Genomic DNA, 24,731 nt, shown 5'->3' with positions numbered 1-24,731 from the left:
AAACATTTTACATTACACACTAACACTTATCTTATGAAACAATCATCCCTAGACCAAAGATATGTTTGTAATGTTGTAATGTTAAAAAATGGGACCACCGACATCACAAAAAACACCGTAAAGAAATTCTAAAGAATAGAGCTTCGTCTAAATAATATGTGATCCAGAGTGCTTATATATTTTGTTCAGTGAGCGAAATAAGCCACGTTTCGATGTCTACATAGGAATTTCTTTATAAATTCAATGTTGACACCACCACTAATCAAAAGATAAGGACTGTCAATGGAATTTAAAAATCCATCGAATTACTCTATAAAAACATCCACATTTTACGCATGTAATCTATTAAGGCCAATAATAGAAGATAACGCAATATTTTCCGTGGACGTATAGATTTTTAACCAACTGTTTAATTTTAACTCTTAGCATTCCAACTGAATCAATACGTCCAAAAATGCTGCCTGATAAATAAATGATCACGCCACCTACTATAGCTATTATTACAATTTGCATTTAAATAATTAAATAAGTTAAATAACTGGGTAACCGATAATTAGATATGTCATGATCTTAACACTGAATACTACGTCAGGTTTTCAGTTAAATTCTAGAATTAGACACAAGATAGTTTAAAATTCCTTCTAACACTCCTTGATGTTTTTTTATTGGTCCTAGGAGGATTTATATTATAATAATTAAAAATATTAAAGAACATTTTTTTATTTCCGAGTTCGTTTGGTGCTTCCCTTCTACCCGTCCGACTTTCATGATTGGTCTCAAATTGAAGGTCTGCACGCACAGATTTCACATCAAGCATCGGCATATACTTATCTACAGTGTCCCACTTGGTTTGTATGTAAACGAAATTTGCTCCCCATGTCTTTATTATGAAATTCAAATTTGTTTTAGAGAATTTCCCATATAGGGAATAAGCTATTACCGTAGTACTCATGGGAAGACCTGGACCCGGGACCGATTTACTTTTTCGTTTTTCAGGTCCCTAAAGGCCAAAAACACCATCCGTTCAAATTCATATATATGTGTCCGTTAGCACGATCGCTTGAGCAAAAATGATCCGATTTTGATGAAATTTGGTATAAACGTGTAAACCTACATTTATTCGAACGAGTTTGCGAACCAGCATGATCGGACTGGGGTAAAAATAGGTTTTTCCCATTTTTGACCCTAAAAACACAAAATTTCCCAATTTCTTTTCAAACCATTTTGTAGAGCTTAAAACAAAAATAATTTAGTATATTGAAACGTTATTGTGCGCCTAATGGTTAAAGAGAAAATTTCAAAGAAAATTGTGAATTTAAAATTTCCATGTTATTCTTATGGAGAATAAGTCAACTGTTGTAGTTTGCTTGTTTATGAACATATTTTGATCGAATTTGGAAAATACATTAATTTTGTACTAAACTATTAACATTTTACGAAAAAATTTACCTCCTTGTTGCAGCAAACCTAAGTACTCGTTAAACTAATTCTATTTAAATAGGGAATAAATGTTTTTTTTTAAGGAGACATTTTAGTGAAAATCCAATCAGGTTAATGGAAATTCGCTTAGTCAGCAGGTTTGCTGCGGCGGGGGTATTTTCTTTTCCGAGTTTGTTTGGCTCTTCTACCCGACCAATTTTCATGATTGAGATCTCAAATTGGAGGTCTGCACGCACAGATTTCACATCAACCACCAGCATTAAATTTATCTACTGTATTACGCGACCAAAAAACAAAATTTGTATATATTTTTGAATTCTTACTTTAATTTAGGATGTATTTCACCAGTTGTAATTACTTATATAATCCTATATATTTTGGTCTAAGAACCTTCAGTGAAATACAGACTTTTAATTATTACTTAGCTATTAGTTATTCAAATCGGACGAGTTTCAAGCAAAAACAAGGTGAACAACCAACATAACAATTACTGTTGAAAGGGTTTTCTATGATTAAAAATCAATAGCTACAGTATTGTTTATGTTTTAGACTCAAAATAATTAGTACCTAAATTATAGGCTTTAATTTGAGCTGTTGATCGTTTGAATCAGTTAAGATCAAGATACTGTATTACTCAATCAAAAATCATAAATTTGATTAACTCCCGGATATGATATTTATTTCAACGTCTCATGGGTCTCTAGTATTAATTTTAGGTAGCAAAACTGTTATAATCAAGAAACGTTTTCATAATCAACTAAATAAAGTCAATTTGAATTATATTACAGAGCGGAATTTTAAAATTTATTTTACTACTACAACCATTTTGTTTAGAGGTTCTATACCGTAACCAACAGGATGATTGGTGCAGTCTGTAGGATAGACAGTCTATAGTGCTTGTTGTGTTACATCTTAAGAGAGATCAATCAGAAACTCAAGCCTTTTGTTCATATTGAATATCTTAAACTAGCCTATTTTGGGATGTTTCAATCCCATATTCAATATGGAATCAAACTTTGGGGCCATTCCCCCCTTGTTCGTGAGCTTCTACTAATACAAAAAGAAGTCATCAGCACAATGTTGGGGGCTGAACACTGCAAACCACTTTTTGTCAGACTAAACATATGTACAATCATTAACTTATACATATACAATGTACTACAATACACAATATACAATACACTAAAGCTAATCTCAATGAGTTTTCCACCAGGCAGAATTGCCATTTTCACCATACACGAAATAAGGAACAATTGGATATACCACATCACAGGTAATTCTTTCAAACTTAACTGTGTGAATTTTTATAAGCTGCCTGAGCCTCTACAGGCAGACAGCCTTTCTCTTCCTTTTTTAAGTAAAAAATTCATAACTGGCTTTAAGCAAACCCATTCTAATGAGTTAAGGACTTCATCAAACATAAAATTAAAGCAAAATCTTTCATACTGTAAATAATTAAGAGTTCTCAATCGTTATTCTCAATCTTTGTTACCTATAGATATAAATATATTTAGTAATATTTTATTTTATTTTATTTGACAATGCCTATTCATATGTACAACTTGGTCAATGGCAATAAACTTTCTTATTCTTATAATCAAAAGATTTTTCTAAAAGTATTTTGTCTGTCCCAAAACAAGAATATGTCCTGATGACATATTATATTCAGAAATAGGCTCATAACAAGTGCACCTTAACAGATTAGTGGTACAAATATAGACAAAATAAAAATCATAAAACTCGCAGAAAATTGAATTCCGCTTTTTTATCCAATATAATTAATTTAATTCAAAACTTTCTGGTGCAACCATTAAAATTCATTAGCTCCAAAAGGTGAATGTCAAACTACAATTGTTATTAGTTTAGCCTTATGGGTTGCCAAAGTAGCCATGGCGGTTTAACGAATCAACAAAGAACATATAAACTAAGTTTCTAATAACATATGGTTATAACTAACTATCTACAGAACATGAGCAAATTACAAAGTACAGTAAAAGATAAAAAAACATTCTGACGAATGTAATCCATTGATACACTTAAGGTCGTTTCACACTATATACGATAGAGCTGAATTTCAACACTTTGTACTTTTTTCAGGTTGTTTTTGAGAATCAAGTATAATTTGATATGTATATTTATTGATATGAAACCCTTATTTAGTCTAATTAACCACATTATGTGAGATTTATATTATTTTAACAATGTTATATAGCATTAAAAACAAATATAAAAATTTAGGGTAATTTTTCTGGGAACTCAAAGTAGATTTAGGGTAATTGTAGCCCACCTTTAGGGTAAAAATCAATTCTTGGCCCTATTCTGTTTTTAATCTATATAAACAATTAATTTATCACAAAATTTTTATTTCAAAATTGTTCTGTATGCAGATGATGCTACAGCCATTCTTAAATTAAACAACATTTTAGATTTACAGCAAATTATTCAGAATTCCCTCACAGATTTGCAAGTGTGGTTCAAGGCCAATGGTCTTAAATTAAATAGTAGCAAAACTAATGTAATCAATTTTAGCATTATGCGAAGACGGGAACAAAATCTTAATCAAATAATATTAAATGATAATCATCTTCCTACTGAAAAGTCAACAATGTTCTTTGGTCTCGAGGTTGATGACAAACTAAACTGGGCATATATTAATATTTTGATAGATATATTAAATTCTCTTTGTTTTCAAATGTTTGTTCTGCAAAAAATTACTGACTTACAGACGAGATTGATTGTATATCATGCATTGTTCGCTTCTTCAACGCAGTATGGTGTTGAACTTTGGGGAGGTAGTTCAGGTATGGAGTCCGTTTTTAAATTACAAAAAAAATATCTTAGAATCATGACAAATTCCAAACCAAGAACATCCTGTAAATATATTTTTAGGGAACTCAAAATTGTAACACTATCATCTATGTACATTAGTAAATGTCTGTTTTATGACAAATCTTACTTTAATATGTTAATGGAAGATATTCACAATGATCAAACTAGGAACAGAAGTGATTTCCAGTTTCCTATTCATAGATTAAGTTCCTTTGAAAAGTTTCCTCAGTATTTTGGGAAAAAATTATATAATAAGCTACCAAACAGGATAAAGAATATTGATAATGATCATAAGTTTAAGAAAGAAGTTCCCTGCTGCTAAACAAAGTATACTATTGTATAAATGATTTCTTATGTGACACTTTGTAATATGATGTAAATATGTATATACAGTTGAGGCATTGGATTAAGTTTTTGCAAAATGAATTGTATGTCTTGTATATTTTGATTTTAGTTTTTAAGATGTTGACATGACACCTGTTTTACCAGCTGTGCTGGGGAGGAAAATGTATTGTGACAAATAAAGAATCTGAATCTGAATCTAAAATTGATCAAAGCCCATTTTCGGTGTCTAGCTGAATTCCTGAGACCATATTTGGTGTGACATATAGTTGTAGTCGCAAGGCTGGATTAAAAGGAAGTCAGGAAGTCTTAAGTAGAAGACCGTGAAAACAGCTTCACTATGGTTTTGTAACCATGACAAGTTGTAAAATAGTATATTTCATCACTAGGATGTAAAGTGTCTCCAGCTCAAGTTTCATTTGAAACAATATAATTAAAAATAGCAATATTAAAACAAGGAATGAGAATGAAATATACAATCTGTATTATAAGTAAATATTTTATTCATAAATTTTAGTACAGTATATTGGTACATTAAGGTAAAAAAACTTGACAAACACAAAAGGGAGTTATTCTTAAAAAAGAGGAGTGTCCTGACTCAACCCTAATTAAAAGTCTAATGCTGAGGTAAGGCTGCAATCTATTTCAAGTCGTTCTATTTCTTTGCCTGAAAGAAGATTACACTGTTTGAAATGATCTTTATTCAGATATTCTCAAAAAACTAAGTTACAATTGGTGAACTGAAACTATGTACTGATGTAAGAACAACAAACATAAAACATCCGTTTCGATATTTTCTTACTTTAAGGGCTTCTAACGGATTTTGAAAAAAATTTGTTTTCTCATTATTTGTCCTATTTTGAACACTTTTTACAATTGGCGCCTATTTCACCCTGAAAATCGCAAAAAGTTTTAATATTTTTTACTTTTAATGTGTTTTTACTATTACTGAGGACATTCACTTTTCCCCTCTGCCACTTCTTCGGCAACTGCCGTTTTTACCCAGAAAATCAGGTTTGAAAAATCATAAAAAACTGCAACGTGCCGAAAATGCCCGGCCCACTCCTCTACCAAATCCAACCTAAATATATAATCCAATAATCCAACCTAACCTAACCCATGCTTAGGTTAGCAATAATATGCCGAAAATGATTGATTTTTGTTAAACCAAGGTTAGGGTATGTTAGATTATTTTTAGTTTGGTAAAGGAGTGTGCCTGACATTTTCGCCACTTTGTACTTTTATGATTTTTCAAGAAAAAGTGCCAGAGGGGAAGTGTTTAAAATGTCCCAAATAATATGGTAAAAACTCATTAAAAGTAAAATTAAAAATAAACTCTGATTTATAGCCTTTTTTATTTTCAGGGTGAAACAGGTGTTTGCCCCAAAAGTGCTAAATGCAAAAAGTGTTTAAAATAGGCCAAATAATGAGAGAAAAACATTTTTTTTTAATTCTTTAGAAGCCACTAAAGTAAACAAATATAAGAGTGTATTTTCTAAACAATTATTTTAAATCCCTGGTGTATTGTAAAATTTGTACCAAGCAAACTGTTTGAAAATGTTTTGACAATAATAAAGAATGAGGTAGGGCTAGGGCTAAAGTATTTGAATGCATACTTCATTGCAACAAAAAATAGAAATAAAATAATAACAACCTAATGCAATACACATTTCGTTAAATGTTATTCCAAATACCCCCGTCGCAGCAAACCTGACAACTAAGCGAATTTCCATTTGTCTGAATTGATTTTCAATTAAATATATTTAAATAACATTATAGGTCAAGTACCTAGGTTTGCTGCTACAAGGAAACTAATAAAGTGTGTTTTTTAGTAAAATATTAATAGCTTAGTACAAAAAAATAAGTTTGCCAAGTTTGATCAAAATATATCCATAAACAACCAAACTACAACATTTTACAATATTCTCCATAAGAATAACATGGGAATTTTAAATTTACAATTTTTTTAATTTTCTCCGTTACCAATAACCGTACAAAAATACTTTTATATACTGAATTATTTGTTTTTTTAAGCTCTTTAAAAAGGTATAAAGAGAAATTGGGAAACATTGTGTTTTGAGGGTCAAAAGTGAGAAAAACCAATTTTTACCCCATAAAACCCCCCGTAAAGCCCTGTTCCCATGGTCCGATCATGCTGGTTCGCGAACTCATTCAAGTTTATCCCGCTTTACACCTTTAAACCAAATTTCATCAAAATTGGACAAAAATTACTCAAGTTATCGCGTTCACGGACACATATATATATATATAAATCTATATATATATATATATATATACATATATAAAAATTTGAACGAATGGTGTTTTTGGCCTCTGGGGACATCAAAATGAAAAAGTAAATCGCTCCCGGGCTTAGGTCTTACCATGCCACCTACGGTAATAGCTACTTCCCTATAGGGAAATTCGCTAAAATGGTGTTAATATTATGCCCCACATTGATTAATTTTAATTTTAATAAATTTAAATTTGATAAAACTAAGAGGTAAAATTGTCATTACTTCCGGGGGCGGCTTCAGGAACATTTATTTGGGGTAGGCCTGACAAGGATCAAGAAACAGTTAGATTGGGGGAGAAGTGGTTTGAAGGGCTTTCCTTGCAAAAAAGGAGGAGATTTTAAAATTGAAATGCAAAATAATTAGTTTGAATGCTTTCCCTTTATTTACATATAATTAAATTACTTGATTTCTTAATAATTTTGAATATCTATATCCACCAAAATGTTTGGTAGGCCCGTGCCTGCCTGGCCTGCCCTCTGGAGCCACTTCTGATTACTTCTATATTTCAAGAATGTGCGAGTGTTATTATTCTCTATTTTCTACAGTAGACTTTAAAGAAATAAATTAGTCATAAATTAGACTTACATCTTTAGATTTTTCTAATGGATCAGATGAAAACCTATTTTCATCCAGTAAGGTAAGTCTGTTAAATGTCTTTATGATGAAAACCTTAAAATCCCTGATTTATGTCCATCTTTACAAAAAAAATATTTTTTTATTATAAGCATGGGTAAAGCAGCTAGTTAACAATTACTCACCAAAATGCTCCTTGATTTGTCTCAGTGTCTTAAATGCCTGGGGAGAGTGTATCAGGTTGACAGCGGTCCCCACCTTGCCTAACCTCCCTGTCCGCCCTATCCTGTGCAGATATGTCTCACAATCTGCTTGGTATTTCTGGTTCCTATCAATGTTGTGCTCCAATGGTAGCTCGTAGTTAACTACCAAATTCGCACCTTCAAAGTCAATACCTGCAATGTTATTGTTCGTCAGTTTTTAAATAAAAACAGCTCATTCAATTGCTGGTTATAGCTATAGGGCGTCGTTTCAGCAAGTAGTATAGTGTACGTTTGTTTTGAACTTAGTTTCATACATGTTTATTTACAAAACAAATTATATTGGAACCTATGTATGAGCCTGTAGCCTAGTAATAAAAAAATATACAAAAAAATTATCTCATCTTAATTCATTGAAATAAAACTAAAACTGTCCAGAATTAGCACATCAATATAAAATATAATGACATAAGTCCCTAAAAAGATCAAAAGTAAAACAAATTATTCTTATATAATCAATAACATTCTTATATAATTCTGAAATTTATTGGCCTAAACCATCTTCACACACTCTATTAAAAGAATTTAAAGTCGGATAAAAATGATTATATGTACATTTGTAATCACATGTATAAAGTAAACAAATCAGACGTTTTACAGTCCCAATGCAATTTAAAAGAAAGATATTTTTAATTGTTTCTCATTTTCTGGTAGATTTGGACATAATCTGCTATTTTTGGGCGACTACTTGGGGCCAAGACCTTTAATTTGAGCCCTCTCCCATCATCCTGCAAGCTGTCAAACTCTTACAATTTTGATTGAAAAAACTCGCTTAAACAGAATTAATAATGTAGATTGATGGAGTACATAACATGACAATTGACATTTCAACTGTGATAGACAGCTCAGTAAGTGGCATGAGAGTGGATGTGACTCATCAGCGAGAGAAAACAGCAACTCTAAGGTCTTCCCGCAAGATTATGGGCCTCCTCAAGCTAAATATTTTAATGATCACTGTAAAACGTACATTTAACTTGCATAATATATTTTTTTGAAATTTTGCAACCAAGCATGATACTTACCTCTGGCAAGAACATCAGTCGTAATGAGTACTCTATCCTTTCCCTCCCTGAAGCGGTTCAATGTCATGAGCCTCTGACTAACTGGTAGTTCTCCCGTCAGTAGCGCCACCGTGTGTCTGTTCTTAGTCATCTTCTCTGCTAGCCGACTAGCTGTGCGCCTCTTCTACAAATAAGTAAACGTTACAATTTGTGGTGCTTCAGTCTTTAAACTCTACCCTTCCCAGACTGGCAATGTATAAAGGAAAAATTATAGATGTATCTGATTACATTTAAGAGTCCTTGGAGTCTAGATGTTCTAACTCATAAAACAATTAAAAAAAGCTACACAGAAAATGTTTAATTCCACAGTGCCCTAGTTAAGGTATTAAGGTTATGTTAAGGTTAACCTATGTAACCTATGTTAAGGTTATGATCACTTTGGTTTATGGAAAAATCTTTTTGGATGATAATTAACCCTTCATCAGCTGTATTAAATTATCCAAGATTGTCGCTAGCCTCCAAGGACTCTTATGGACTGTTTGTTGTTCATACAGTTAGTGCTTCTATATCGCAACTAGATTCACGGAGTGTAGTTCGTGTTTCACCTATGGTATTGTTGTTTTTGTTTGCTGTATGTTGTTTATTAATATCACAAGTTAGATTTTAATTGAATTAGCCCTTAGCGGTCGGAAGGCCACTACGTGTGGCAACAAGATCCGTGATGTGACAAGTTCAAACTCAAAATTTTAATTCAAATACAATGGCTTGTTGTTGTCTCTAGATAGTTCCGATAAATGTCGAGGCAACTCCCAAGCGGGGGAGAATAGAAAACAAAACTACAATACAATGCTAAGTAGTATTATAAAGAGAAACTTGGAGCCACTATGGGGTGGTCAGCCGTGCTGAACAGGAATCGCATGAAGGGCCACTATGCGTTGCTGACCCGAGCTGTGGTGCTACTTTCAGCGCTGACGATGTTGCGTCATAAAACAAAATGGAGAGGGCCACTAGGTGTTGATCTGTTGGGAAGGAGAAGAGAACAATAAATATGACCGCAAAGGGTTAATTTAAACTTTTATTGATCATAAGTATTCAGTTTTAACAAGACGGTATGAGTGTAAAATATATCCTTTAAGTGTTATTAAAAGTATTTTTATTTACTTTCCATAAAATTTATAACACGCCATATGCTGTTTTAGAAGTTATTTTATGTATATAAAATAATATTGTCCAAAATATCCCTAATTCCCTAACTACCCCCCCCCCCCCCCCTAGTACACAAAAAACCTTTTTGCACCAATAAAGTTTTAGTATAAAAGAATTAAGGGTAAATACACTTCTTAATTATTCTATTTGATTCAAATGACTTCTGTCACAATCTTATGCTGCTGTGATGAACCTCAATAAAAAAATTTTTTCCTCAATTGTGACGATGAAAAGTTGTTATACGAATAAACAAATATTGGAACCACACTAAACTATAGTACTTACACAACAGAATATAATTGTTTGGCCAATCGTCACGACTCTGTAAATGTTAGATATCGCCACGTATTGTTCCCCAGGGTTTGAACAAATAACGTAATATTGATTGATGTTGTCTAAGACTTCTTCTTCTCGCCGTAGTCTTATTAGGACAGGATTGTAGATGAGTGCTTCAGCGAAATCCATTACAGAATCATTGTAAGTTGTGGAGAAAAACATCTTCTGACACTCCTTAGGCAATTCTCTAAAATTAAAAGAAATTAAAAAATGTTTATAAACATTAATTTAAATGTAATACTTTACCAAAGAGAAGGCTTGTACAAACCGGAGCGGGACAGCGGCGAAAGCGGGAAGTGGGTGAGTGACCGGTGGTAACGAGCGGCAGCGGTATGAGGCGGGAATGGGGTAGTCCACCCCGAAGCGGAAGGCAGAGGAAAGCAGGATGTCTATTCAGTCATTTTCAGCTTAGTTTAATGAATTTTTATATTATTGTGTTTTATGAGTTCAAGCTATGATTCTGAGGCCACAAGAAAAAGAAAGCTGAGGGAAATGCTAGCAACAGCTGAGCATGAAGATGAAGTTGAAACTTTTTGGTTTCATGAAATTGATCAAATCATAAACTTATTTGGCGAGTACCTTATGCTGGATTTAAGAAAAGAAGAATGGCGGTTTTATACTTATTTTAGAATGACCATCGCATGTTTTGATGTAGGCCTACTCCTTGATTTGATAACAGAGGGAATACTAAAACGGCATAATAAGCCATGTAGTCCTGCGGCGGTGCGAGTGGGAAAATTCAACAAGTTTCAAACCGGCGGGACGATGGAACAATGCGACGACGGCAGCGGTATCTCTCTTGTGAGGGTGCTCACATTTATCGCCATGTGCTTTAAAATCCCGCACGGAATTTGTCCCGCCCCTGCCGCTGTCCCGCTCCAGCTTGGACGAGCCTAAATGTTAATTCAATTCAATTCAAATTATCTTTATTCATCAAGTACATTAGAAATATATGCATGAATAGTGTCACATTTCTTATAAGTTATAATAAAATATACATGCTTATAGTAAATGGGAAAAATTGTAAAAGAACATAAAACTAACAGTTAAAACATACTTTGATTAGTAGGGAAAGAAAAGTCAATTACAGTTCATCAAATGAATAAATAGCCCTGCTAATAAGAAATTTCTTAAGTTTATTTTTAATTTTTTTTATATTTACTTCTGCTTGTATGTACTTTGGAAGTTTATTATAGAATTTTGTTCCGGCGTTTTTGGGTTTTTTTTTCTCAAAAAGGCGCAGTTTATGAGGACTTAATGCTAACTTGCCTCGATTTCTTGTAAGATAATCATATTTCTTTCCAACCAGCTCTATTTCATGAAATCTGTTTTTAACAGATAAACAAAGAAGAATAATTAATGGATTATTAACAACATGGATGTTGTATGATATTTAACTAACATAAAACCATTTAAACTAACATATGGTAAACATTTAAATCGTGGAGGGGTATCTATTTTTGGGATAAATCTCTTAGAAACCTGCAGGCGTCATGGTTCTTGTGAGATTGCCACTGAAACTCCCTCGACCATTACGTCTCCTGGTGTGGGAGGGCAGATTTTGACTCCTGGTGGAGAATCTCGGGATTTTGAGGGTAACGTCAACCAACTCAGACCAAAAAACGTGAGTGTAAGGATGAGTCAATCTTCAGGATAGGCCACCTTAATATGAACTCACTTTCAACAGGTTTTGAGGAGATGGCTTCTGTGGTACTGGACTTGAACCTGGACATTTTCGGTGTGACTGAAACGTGGCTCACAGAAAATATTAGCTCTGATGATGTTATATTGCCTGGATACTTGTTGTATAGAAACGACAGAAAGTTGGGCATATCTGCTAGTAGAGGGGGAGGTGTGGCTGTGTATGTAAAACGTGGTTTGAGTTTCATTCCTAAGACAGTTCATTTACAGTATCCTATGGAAAATGTTTGTGGTGTTGTCAATGTAAAAGGTAGAAAATTTTGCATATGCGTGGTATATAGACCTGGAGACACCCCTAACACGCATATCGAGCCTTTCTTTTTATCTGTGTTCCATGACATGATTGAGTTTACGGACAATATAATTGTAATGGGTGATCTAAATATAAATCTGCTAGATAATTCACAGCCAGAAAGCCGCTTCTTAATCAAAAAAATCAATGACATTCATCTACGGCAGCTAGTTGATAAGCCCACGAGAGTCACAAAAACATCGTCCACGCTGATCGATCATATATTGGTGAACAATCAGATTGATTACTCAAGATGTGATGTTATAGACATGTCAGTAATTTATGATAAGCGTGGTGTCCGAGTCTCTGACCATAAATTGACTTTTTGTGACATACCCGTTAAGCATAACAGAACCACTGAAAAGGCAAAATATATCACTTACAGAGACTTTTCAAATTTTAATATAGAGAATATGATTGAGTGTGCTTCCCAGGTTAAATGGAACACAGTCCAAAACATGAGTGATGTAAACAATATATCAAACTTCATAACCACTGCTATTTTAGAAATGTTTAATCGAAATGCCCCATTAGTAACAAAAAGGGTTACTAGAAAGAGAGCACCGTGGAGAAACCAAAATATTATAGATCTCACAAAGCAAAAGAACTTTTGGAAAAAAAAGCTTATGATTTCTAGAAATGCATGGACAAAGAGCAATACTGTAGAGCTAGAAATGCTCTAAACAGTGCTATTAGAAGAGCCAAACGAAATTATTTCCAGAGAGAATTAGCAAAATGCTCAAATTCAAAGGATTTTTGGAAAAAAATTAAGATGAGTGGGGCAATTAAGGCAAAAAATGCTGAACTCCCATCATTTCTTAGTAATCCAGATGAAATTAATAAACATTTTTCAATGATGGGAACTGGCTCTCAATTTCACTTTGAAACTCTTGATTATTACTTAAATAACATTTCTCAGAGTGTAGAAAACACATTTTCTTTTAGAGCAGTAACAGTAAGAGAAGTAAAAGATGCCATAAACAAGATCACCTCTATGGCTGTTGGCATTGATGAGATAACGATCAGCATGATAAAGATGGTAAGTCCGTACTGTATTGAGGCCGTCACGCACCTGTTGAATGTTTCGTTGGCTACGGGGGTGTCATTCCTCTGGCCAAAGTTGGTGCTCCCTCTTCTTTGGCCGATCTTCGCCCCATCTCTGTGTTACCCGCCCTCTCCAAGGTCTTGGAGACTATTGTTGTCTCTCAGTTGGTTGAGTTCCTGGAGTTGGAGTCAATAATTCCAGCAACACAATCTGGCTTTCGTAGGGGGTACAGTACTTCAACTGCTCTGTTACTGCTTTGTGATGATGTCATAAAAGCTAGAGCTGAAAAGAGGTGTACTTCTCTGGCAATGCTGGATTTTTCGCAAGCCTTCGACTCTATTGATCACGATCTACTGTTGGCCATGATGTATCACTACAGATTTGACCAGCAGGTAGTGTCGTGGTTTCACTCCTACTTGAACGGAAGATGCCAAAAGACCAAAGTTTGATCTGAGATCTCCGCCCCCATGCAAAAGTCCAAAGGAGTCACACAGGGCAGCTGTCTTGGACCTGTCCTGTTTACTTTGTTTGCCGCATCTATGGGAAGAGATTTGCGTCATTGTCGGTTGTATTCATACGCTGATGATGCTCAGCTGGCTTTTCAGCATGACGCTGACCCAGCAAATCAGGCAGTCTCTGATTTAAATTCTGATTTGGATTCTGTCTTTGCATGGTCTATGTCCCATGGCATCAAGCTGAACAGAGACAAATGTTCATTGGTGACTTTTTCTGTCAGCAGGGTTGTTTGGTCCGAGCCCCTGTCTGGTGTATGCCTTGGTGGAATTCCGCTCAAAGAGTGTAAAGCTCCCAAGCTTCTTGGACTTCATTTCGATCCTGAGCTCTCCTTTTCTGATCATGTGAGTTACACATGCCAGAGAGCAATAGGTCGTCTGAGAATGCTGTACAGGCATCTTTTTTTAATTTTTAATTAGCCTAACTTAAGATTTGAGAGTTGCTTTTGTTTTATATTATTTATGTTGACGTGAGTTGTTTTGAAAAACATATGTTGTAATATGAAAAACGCTCAAGAATAAAGACGATTTTCATTTTCATTTTCATTTCAAAACCAAATTGGCAGGAAAGACCATAAGAGTTTTATCCAAGTTTTGACAACTCAAAACGAAAAAGAAAATTGAAAAATGATTAGTAGGCCTATATCAATTCAAAAGCTGAAAAATCTGTTGTCTTCCAATTATCTTTATCTTTACACGTTCCCATAGCACATGGTAAATTTTTATTTAATTTTAAACTTTTTCTTCAATTGCAAAATAGCTCAAAAAAATATATAATTTTTAACAACTCGAGTCTACGGACAGACCACTGAGGTCTATGTAGACTCATTTCCCTTATCTATTACATTAGTTATTATTCTAGCCGGAGTAAACATTCTACTAGTATATAAGTTTTTACTATTATAACTTTATAAATTTAATTTTACTAGAATTATTTTCCGTAAACAATATACTGTATACTACTTCAAGGCTATATATATTCGTATTTTATTTTTTTGTAAAAATTGTAAATTTTTTATATATTGTGGAAATAAAACTGAATTGATTTTATTTGTTTTTTTTTTGAAAGGTTTTTTTTAAATTTAACAGCTGAATATTTTTTTAGGATTGAAGTTTGCAAAATTAACATCTTATATAACAAAACTTTTTAGTATAACAGATGATTTATTTTTTTAAATAAACAGCAAAAAAACCTGCTGCATACAGTGAGAAAATAGAGGAACGATTGAGAGCAAGGAAAAATCAGATGATCGTTTTCCTCTAGCTCTAAATTAAAGATTGGAAAATTTAATTTTTAAATCAGCTGTTTTTAAAAAGCTTGTACAAAGTGATGAAAACTAACCTTATAATGCAGAAGGTTTGGTAATGTTGACCCTGGGCGTAAAAACGGCTCATCACTGAGCCAATCATTGTATCCGCCTCATCGAGAACGAATACTCTGATTTTGTTGATGTCAAAAAATTTGTACTTCATTGCCCAGTCGACCACTTTTCCAGGCGTTCCAACTATTACCTGTTCAGTTAACCGTGCAGTTCTTTCCACTGCAAAAAACAAGATAACAAATTAGGTATTTAATTACAACCTAAATGAAGGGTACCAGCAAATTTAAACATTCTTTCCCTCGTTAGCTTGACATAAACAATTTGTGTGTCCGCAGAGAGAAAGTAAAATTGTGACACATTAACTTGCAAACCCAACTTTTATATATTAATACAGACATATCAATATTAAGGCCTATTAAAAAATCCAAGAGTAACAAATTGAAACTACATAACTGCACTAAATTCCTATATGGATTGTTCTATAAAGAACAATTGGTAGTAGTGTAGGCATACCTTTTTCCCCTCTAACTGCAAAGCGAATCCTGATGTCATTGCATTCTTTAGACATTTTTGCAGCAACATTGCCGATTTGTATGGCTAACTCATATGACGGTGTTAGACAAAGAACCTAGAAACAAAAATTTATATAGCGATAGAAATAGTCCTAAAAGTAAAAATTAAGTGTTATAAATCATATTTAATCATGGGCTATACTAGAGAAAAACTAAACTAGGCAAATAAAAAAATTGCCATGTTTTGATAGCTGAAGACATAATCACCTCATGATTAAATACAGGGAAAATATGTTAAACTTGATCAGTGCCCTAATTTCTCAGGAGTAGGCCGTATAAACTGGCTTTTCGACATAATACACAGTCAGTCATATATTGAATTAATACTCATTCCGCTTTCTTAGGCTATGCATAAAAGTAACCAAAAACTTAATGATTCTACGCAAAGTGCAGGAAAAAACTTTAATCTAATTTTTGTTTTATACTGAAATAATTATATATTTTTTATGTAACCTAATTTTTAATGGTTATATTTTGTTTTGTAAATCATGCATAAACCCATCATATTAAAAAGTTAATAGGTCTAAACAAAACAAAATATGGGCCTAACCATTAAAAATTAGGTTAAATATAAAAAATATATAATTATTTCAGTATAAAACAAAAATTAAATTACAGTTTTTTCCTGCACTTTGCGTAGAATCATTAAGTTTTTTGTAATTTTTATGCGTAGCCTAAGAAAGCGGAATGAGTATTACTTCAATATCTGACTGTGTATGATGCCGAAAAGCCAGTTTTTACGGCCTACTCGAGAAATTGGGGCACTGATCAAGTTTTATATATTTTACCTGTATTTAATCATGAGGTGAAAATGTCTTCAGCTATCAAAACATGGCCCATGTAATTTGAAAATAAAATAACAAACGTTCAAATACCCTGCATTGGCCACATCTTTCCCAAAGTTAATTATGAGTAAGTTTTCTTTTGTGGTTCTTTCTTTATTGTGCAGTTTAACTAATTTTTTGAGCAGAAAAAAACATGTTTTTATCTTTTAGTTGGCCACCAAACAGTCAATTTTTACAATTGTTCACAATGTTAAGGTACCTATTAATTGTTGCATTGTACCATTGTACCGGGTAATTCAAAAGGCAAGTGTACTTTTTCATTGTTTTGTTTAGTCTGATGCTTTGTATTGTATTTTAAGAGCTTTTTCATTTAATATTAAACACCAATCATCTGATTATAGAGGGTGAGTTTTAAATGTGTTTCCCCCTATTTTTTTCTATATTTCTTATGATATCAACTCCGGACCACATCAGATCATTGTAGAGTAGTATGTACTTCATTTTGACTGGGTAAAAATGTTTGGCCGCCATATTGGATAAAATTTTTTTTCAAATATAAAGGTAGGGTTGGGATGTGACCCATAACTTCAAACTACAATATTACGCTGATTACAATGCCGCAATTAGTTTTAAAAATCTTCCTCCGTTATAAAGTTATGAGGACTTTTATAACATTATTGTTAGCCCATTTTAACATTGTGCATTTACAAACTAAGACCATAATCTCAAAATAGTATTAGATAAAGATAAGTATACACCACCATTCACCTATTTTCCTTGGTTATGGTGGATGTATTTTTTCGGTCGCCATCTTGGATATGCCATTTTGAAATGTGATGAATTAATTTAAATATGAAGGTGGTGTTGTGACCCATCATTTTGAACTACTTTTTTATTCTGGACTCAATGCCTCTGTTTTTGGTTATAAAGCTTTCTTGATGAAATATTAAAACTAGGTGAAACCCGTTGAAATTGACGGTTTGGGGCCTCCTCGTTTATATGGTCGTGTGGCTTCATTGGCAACAAATAATTCAAATGAAATAGCAATGTGGCATTTCCAAAGAGAAAAACATACTGTAAATTGGCTGTTACGTAAATATTGACGTTTACATGCATTGTTAATCAACGTATCTTATAAAGGATAATGTGATCTAGTTTAAAAGGAATATGACCTCTCTGTTATGACAGTTGCTGCTTAAATAGTATTTACTCTTAGTCTTACTGCTAAAATAACGTGTTACTTTCAATAATGTTACCAACCCAGTGGGCCGTGGTCCGTAATTTAGGCCACTGCAAATAATTTGTCAAGATAGGTACCACTTTAGGCAAGGTTTTTGTGTTTGGGTGTTATTAGACACGATAAGAGCACACTGAACTTCTTCTGTGTATGAATAACTGTTGGAGAAATATAAGCCGAATCATAAATGTCACAATGCGAGTTAGAGCATTTTGTAACTATATGTAGAAGTTACATAGTATATTTTTTTGGCTGCTGCTCAGTGGACTTAAAGAATATATTTTTTGAGATAAATTAAATTGTTTTTTGTTGCTGAGTAGCGCTAGTAAACATGCACAACCCTTTTTTCGTTAATCTAATAACATTCAAAGGTTCTCTAAGAGTTCAAGAAAATAACACTGCAAATACTTCCTTTGGACATTCCAGTAACTCTCAATAAATGTGTGTTGTTTAAGATACAATTTAAAAATTAACAGCTGTTTCATTAAAAAGTATTATCTACATGGCCAAAATGGACCTTTGTAAACGAATTGCAGCATTGCAATCAGCGAAAAAATTCTAGTTTGAAATAATGGGTCATAACCCTACCTTTACATTTGGGAAAAAAACTTTGTATCCAATATGGCGGATCCAAGATGACGGCCAAAAATTTATACCCAGTCAAAATTAAGTACTTACTACTCTACAATGATCTGACGTGGTCCGGAGTTGATATCTTAAGAAATATAGAAAAAAGTAGGGGGGGGAACTCATTTAAAACTCACCCTGCATAGTAAGTCATCATCTTAATAACGATCAGCTTTGTAGGCTAAATGTACTGCTATGTACACAAATTGTTGTTCAACTCACTTGAGGGTAGTTCAGAGATGGGTCTACTCTTGACAACATTGCTAATACAAAAGCTGCAGTTTTTCCAGTTCCAGATTGACTTTGTGCAATCATATTCTGAGGCCTGAAACAATCAAACATGTAAACCATAGAACTAATTATTGTTAACAATACTTATACCAATGGTTGTTGGTAAAAAAGTGTGAATGTGAGATTCGTGTACAAACAATTCTATGCCTAAATTTGGAGTACCGTAAAGACCTAGGGTGCAGGTTATATTCTCATTTTATGAAATAAGCTTATCTAGGCTATGTCTATTGTTTTAAGCAAATACATGTTTACCGCTTATCATGTTAACCCAGTGGCGTAACCGAAGGGCTCACAGGGCCTGCAAAGCAGGGGGCCCAGGAGCTGAGGGGGTCCGTGAACCGGTGAGCGGGAAACGGCGAGCAGAGAGTAGCCACAGGGAGGAGGAACAGGGAGGACCGAGTTGGAGTTAATTCTTATTTAAATGCATTATCAATCATTCAATAACTGTATTGAACAAGTAATAACATTAATGTTATTAATATTACGTTGTTATCGTTTAATTTCGTTAGGCCTCTTCAGTGATAACAAACTAAGGTAAAAAATTAAACTTTTGGGTCATTGATTATTATGCATCTGACTTTCGTCACCGGGAAATATTTTACTTCTCTGTGATTTAGTACACTGCTTATGTCTGCCAACATTTTGAAAGATTAAGTTACCTGGAGCCTGGCATCATGAATGTTGGCTGGGGCTTTTAATTTTAATATTGTATTATTTTACATTTTAGTTTTGTCCTAATGTTGATTTTATTTTGTTAAATACAATATACTACTACTCTACTGATTGTGTTTGTTAGCCTATATCTAATTTTACCTCACAATTAACCAATACTAAAGACATAAATGTTTATAAGGTAAACGCTTGAAATCCAAATGAAGACAAAATAAAAAATGCAATAGGCCATTTTAGCCTGTGATAAAAGTACGTCAATATTTTTAATTAACTAACTTTTAGTGTATGAGTTAATTATAACTAAAGATTAAACCAACCTAATAAATAAATACTTATAATACATTACTTTGAAATGGTGACCATACAAATGTAGGTATTTTAAGCCAAGTATGAATGGAGATGAGTGTAGGATGAGTGTCACGATCTTGTAGTCTTGTTAGTGACTAAGGCCAACATATTCCTTAGACACAGCTGTTAATTATGCCAATGACAACTAAGGGGCCTACAGTTTATAGTGGAATCCAAACCACATTTTTGCCTTGTAATTACCGAATTAGTCTAATTATCAGGATAGTAAAAATTGATAACATGTTTGATAAATTAAACGTAAAACCTCCTTGATATAAACATTCTGATAGAGATGAAAAATAAGAGATTTTTATTTTATTTCAAAACTATCTACAAAAACACTGTTATTGATATAATGATGTAGTGATTTTTTTTTCATCAAACCAACATTGAAATACTTAACACGCCCTTTTATGGAACATAGTCCATAATTTATTTACTACTCTATTTATGATTAATCTGTTTGATCATTAATTGTATCGATGGTCCAAAAATAACTCTGGGGTGGAGGGGGGTATTTGATTATGTTGTATCGGTGGTCTAAAAATCACCCTTGAGAGGGGGCCCGCAAAAATCTGTTATGCCACTGTGTTAACCGATAAAAAGTAAGATTTAAAAACATACTTGAGAAAAACAATAAGTACACATATATAATAGATAAATCAGCTGGTTTCTGTACTTTTTGAAGACCTAAAAGTTATTTTTTACAGATATAGTGAAATCAGCTGGAGTAAGGTAAAGTCTGCTGGAGTACCACTGCAGTAAAATCCACCGGGGTACGGTAAATTTAGCAATTACTCACACGCAACAGTTTAAACATTTGTTTTTATAAAAAAAGAGGTTGGTCGGCCTCTTTTAACGTTGCATTTGCCTGTTCACATACACTAACTATCCGTGCATGGAACGTATACCGAAGCAAGGGGTGAGCCGGTACAGTACAAAGGTGATCTGTAATGATACAATGTTCATAGCAGTGACCAGGATCCTACAACATTGCTGCCTTGGGCCCGTAGTCCGTGACGCTACTGAATGAGCCACTGACTCACCAACAAAATGTGTATGAGTTTTCTTTAGTAGATGCTCAATGAAGAAATATTACAATACATATTAGACAGGTTTGATCAGACATATTAGACTTAAAAAGACTAAAAAAATAATAGATTAGAGGTTTGTAGGAAATCTCTTGCTTGGCAAGTCTGACACGAAATCTATTGTAGTAACTTAAACACCTACTTCCTACTTGTAAAATAAAATATTTTTACTTACGGATCAGGAAGAAGGATCGGCAAAGCAATTTTTTGTAGCTTAGTCGGAGCGTTGAATCCCATTTCACAAACACCCTTTATTAAAAGGGCGTTCCTGCACAAAATTAATGTATGAATCATGCGACACTTTTACAATAGGCCTATTAAATTTATGGAAAGTAAATTAAAGAAACGTCTTATAACACTTAAAACATATATTTACGCTTATACTGTTACTAACAAGACGGTAAATATACAAAAAAAGATGGTAAGTGGTGATCGATTTCGATTGGACACTCCAATCACCTTCAGACCCAATAGGCGAATTAAATGGCTTATTAAATGAAAAAATCTTTATTAATCTGCATAGCCTAGTTTGAAAAATCCATACAGTAGACTCAAACTAACCAAACTCTAAATGAGTTGATTTCAACGTTAATGAACAAAATTGATACTTAAATACATTTTAAATAATCTTACTTCAAGTTACAGCAAGACGCGTGCACTTTTCTCAAATACTAGGCTCAATACCTCACTGCAGCAACCTACAGTGCAAGCGAACCAGACTGTTGTAGTTTGCTTGTTTATGAGCATATTTTGATCGAATTTGGAAAATGCATTCATTTCTTACTAAATTAATGGTTTACAAAAAAAAATACTTTTTTACCCTCCCTGTTGCAGCAAACCTAAGTACTCGTTAAAACTTTTAAATAGGTAATAAAATAAATGTGATATTTTTAAGGAGGCATTTTAGTGTAAATCATCCAATCAGGCTAATGGAAATTCGCTTATTCTGCAGGTTTACTGCGGCGGGGTTATTTGTTTTACTGACAGCATTTTCAAAAAGGAAGGGAGGCTAAAAGTTGAAGAGACAACTTGTACCTTCCTTACAGTGATAGTGAATTCTATAGGCCTATTGTTTTGTTTCTTCTGCCAATTGGGACTCTTTCTCATTCCAGATTCTAGGTAAGCCTGGCTATTACCACAAAAAATTAGTAAATTATTTGGTCCATCTGCTTATTTGTTAACTCTGTAACTCATCCAATAAGGTGTTTAAATATACCCCCGCCGCAGCAAACCCGCCGTTTAAGCGAATTTCCATTTGGCTGAATTATTGATTTTCAATTGATCTATTCATTGGGTTTAACAAGTACCTAGGTTTGCTGCTACAAGGAAACTAATAAAGTGTTTTTTTAAGTAAAATAATTATAGCTTAGTATAAAATGAATATATTTGCCAAGTTTGATCAAAAGATATCCATAAACAAGCAAGCTACAACATTTTACATTATTCTCCATAAGAATAAGAAATGGGAATTTTAAATTTAAATTTTTTTTAGTTTTCTTCATAACCATTAACCGTACAAAAACACTTTGTTATACCGTACTGAATTGTTTGTTGCTTAAAGCTCTATAAGAAGGTTTAGAGAAAAATTGGGAGAAATGCGAAAAACCAATTTTTACCCCATAAAACCCTGTTCCCATTTTCCGATCAAGCTGGATCACAAACTCACAACTTGACGATGGTGTGTACGTCTAGTTGTACCTATGTCTAGTTGTCTCTACGTCTAGTTGTACCTCTTAAAAAACTGCAGGTACAATTAGTCGGGTACGCCACCGCCTACTTGTACCTCATACGTCTGCGTCTATTTGTACCTACAACTAGTTGTACCTACGACTACTTGTACCTACGACTACTTGTACCTACGACTACTTGTACCTACGACTACTTGTACCTACATCTAGTTGTACCTACCTACCTAGTTGTATCTCCCTATCAACTTGTCACCAGTTTAAGGGATTTATTTCATTTCTTTAAAAATCATAAAATCTTACAACAACTTTTTATAAACAACTTGCTACAAAAGCCAGGACAATTTGCCTTGTTTGCAGCTCATTGAGAAAACCCTGTTCTTGATAACAATGTACCGAGTCCCTTGGTCAGTCCTTATCCATATTACACTTTGGTTTTCCTTATTTCTTGTCAAGATCTGCTATCATTGTTTTTTTTTTCCACTTAAACTCTACCTTTCTATAGAAAACTAACATTAATTAGCTTTAACAACAACTTAAAACAATTATCTTAAAAAAATAAATTCAGAGTTTACAAAAACAAGTAATTGAGTATAATGAAGTGTTGTTGTATGGTATTAGTCACGGAGAATATTACAACAAGTTCAAATTAAAAATGTATATGTTATTCTTATGGATATTACGTAAACTGGCGTAGTTTGGTTGTTGATGCATATACTTTGACAAATAAGTTTATTTCACACTTAACTACTAACTTTTCTCAAAAACACATCTTAATTAGGCCTACCTTCTACGCAAACGTAATGAAAGCTCACTATTGAAATACCATTGTAAAAGTAACCCAGATATGACTTTTTTGTGCGCGCCTATTAGTTCTTAGTAAAACTAATCTTGGTTTATAGTTGCAGACTACATAGCCAGTGTACACATGCCTAGCTCAGTATCAAATTTAGTTTATATAGTTTACCTAGCTTCTCCAGTTTGTTTGAAATGAAAAAAATTCCAATCACATGTATTATTTACAGTGTATGTTAAATAGAGAAGTCTGTACATTGCATATTTTTGGTCGAGTTTTCAACCACTGGACCTCAACTTCATTGGTAATTGTTCACTGGGAAATCCATTGTAAACTATAAGAAATGCACACTAATCAATGCAAATACTTTAAAGTTTTGGAAAAAATATTTATAGGAATCAGCAAAAATAGTAATACATAATTGCTAGGTAGCGGTCTATAGCAATTCATTAAGGATATACTGCTTGTTTAATAATATAACTAAATGTTATAATTAAATAAGCGATTTTCGGTACTAAAGCTGGAAAAATTTAATTACAACTATAGCTGCCATTTCGACCCTGGATAGCAAAGCGTAGCTTTCAGCCTCCAATTAACGTTTGTAAAACTACTAAAACATTGTAGTGTGGTGAAAAGTATTTGTCAATCATACTCAATTGACTCGGAACACTGCAGTTTCTGATTTAATTAAGGGTATTATTAAAAAGTACTCAAGCAGTAATCAATTAAACAGGGTAACGAATTGAAGGATAGATACAATTAGACTCTAAGGATGCAAAATACGCGTAGGTACAACTAGTCGTAGGTAGAACTAGACGTAGGTACAAATAGACGTAGGGACAACTAGTTGTAGGGACCACGAGTCGTAGGGACAACTGGTTGCATCCGTACAAGCTAGGTGATACTACTTGTCGGTGGGATACACTTCTAGTTGTTCCTACGTCTACTTGTACCTACGTCTAGTTGTACCTCCTAAAAGTCTGCAGGTACAAATAGTCAGGTGTGCCACCGTCAACTTGTACCTACGTCTAGTTGTACCTACGACTAGTTGTCCCTAAGCCTCAAGGTACAAGTAGACGTAGGTACAACTAGACGGCGGGACGAGACGTGGTCCCTTATATGTGTATCATATACTCAGTTGTGTATAAATTATTGTTATATATGTGGCAGCTCATGAAATGTTTTGACAATTAAAAATCAAAATTATCAGGGTTACTTTAATATACTTGAATACTTTTTTTATGAAATGGCGACCATACATAGTAGGTATTTTAAGCCAAGTATGAATGGAGATGAGTGTAGGATGAGTGGCGCGATCTTGTAGTCTTGTTAGTGACTAATGCCGACATGCTTTAGACACAGCTGTTAATTAATAGCCCATACAGCTAATGGCAACTAAGGGACCTACAGTTTATAGTGGAATCCGAACCAAATTTTTTTGTTTTGATATTTACGAATTGGTCTAATTATC

General features: G+C 33.6%; 1 protein-coding gene across 1 annotated transcript; it reads right to left on the bottom strand.

The window, feature by feature from the left end:
- Positions 1-7,658: 7,658 nt before the first annotated feature.
- On the bottom strand, positions 7,659-21,031 carry LOC128998687 (DEAD-box helicase Dbp80-like). Its single transcript, XM_054424926.1, has 7 exons — positions 20,955-21,031; positions 18,600-18,702; positions 15,670-15,784; positions 15,177-15,375; positions 10,234-10,471; positions 8,764-8,926; positions 7,659-7,876 (listed from the first exon to the last, which is right to left on the bottom strand). The coding sequence occupies exons 1-7, from the start codon at positions 21,014-21,016 to the stop codon at positions 7,659-7,661; spliced, it is 1,098 nt and encodes a 365-aa protein (XP_054280901.1). The 5' UTR covers positions 21,017-21,031.
- Between the last annotated feature and the right edge of the window lie 3,700 nt (positions 21,032-24,731).

The sequence above is a fragment of the Macrosteles quadrilineatus genome, unplaced genomic scaffold (genome assembly GCF_028750875.1).
Source record: "Macrosteles quadrilineatus isolate MER2022 unplaced genomic scaffold, UCM_ALF_1.0 Scaffold_7__1_contigs__length_78375512, whole genome shotgun sequence".
In the NCBI taxonomy this organism is placed as follows: domain Eukaryota; kingdom Metazoa; phylum Arthropoda; class Insecta; order Hemiptera; family Cicadellidae; genus Macrosteles; species Macrosteles quadrilineatus.
This window is presented reverse-complemented; position numbering and strand designations above follow the sequence as displayed.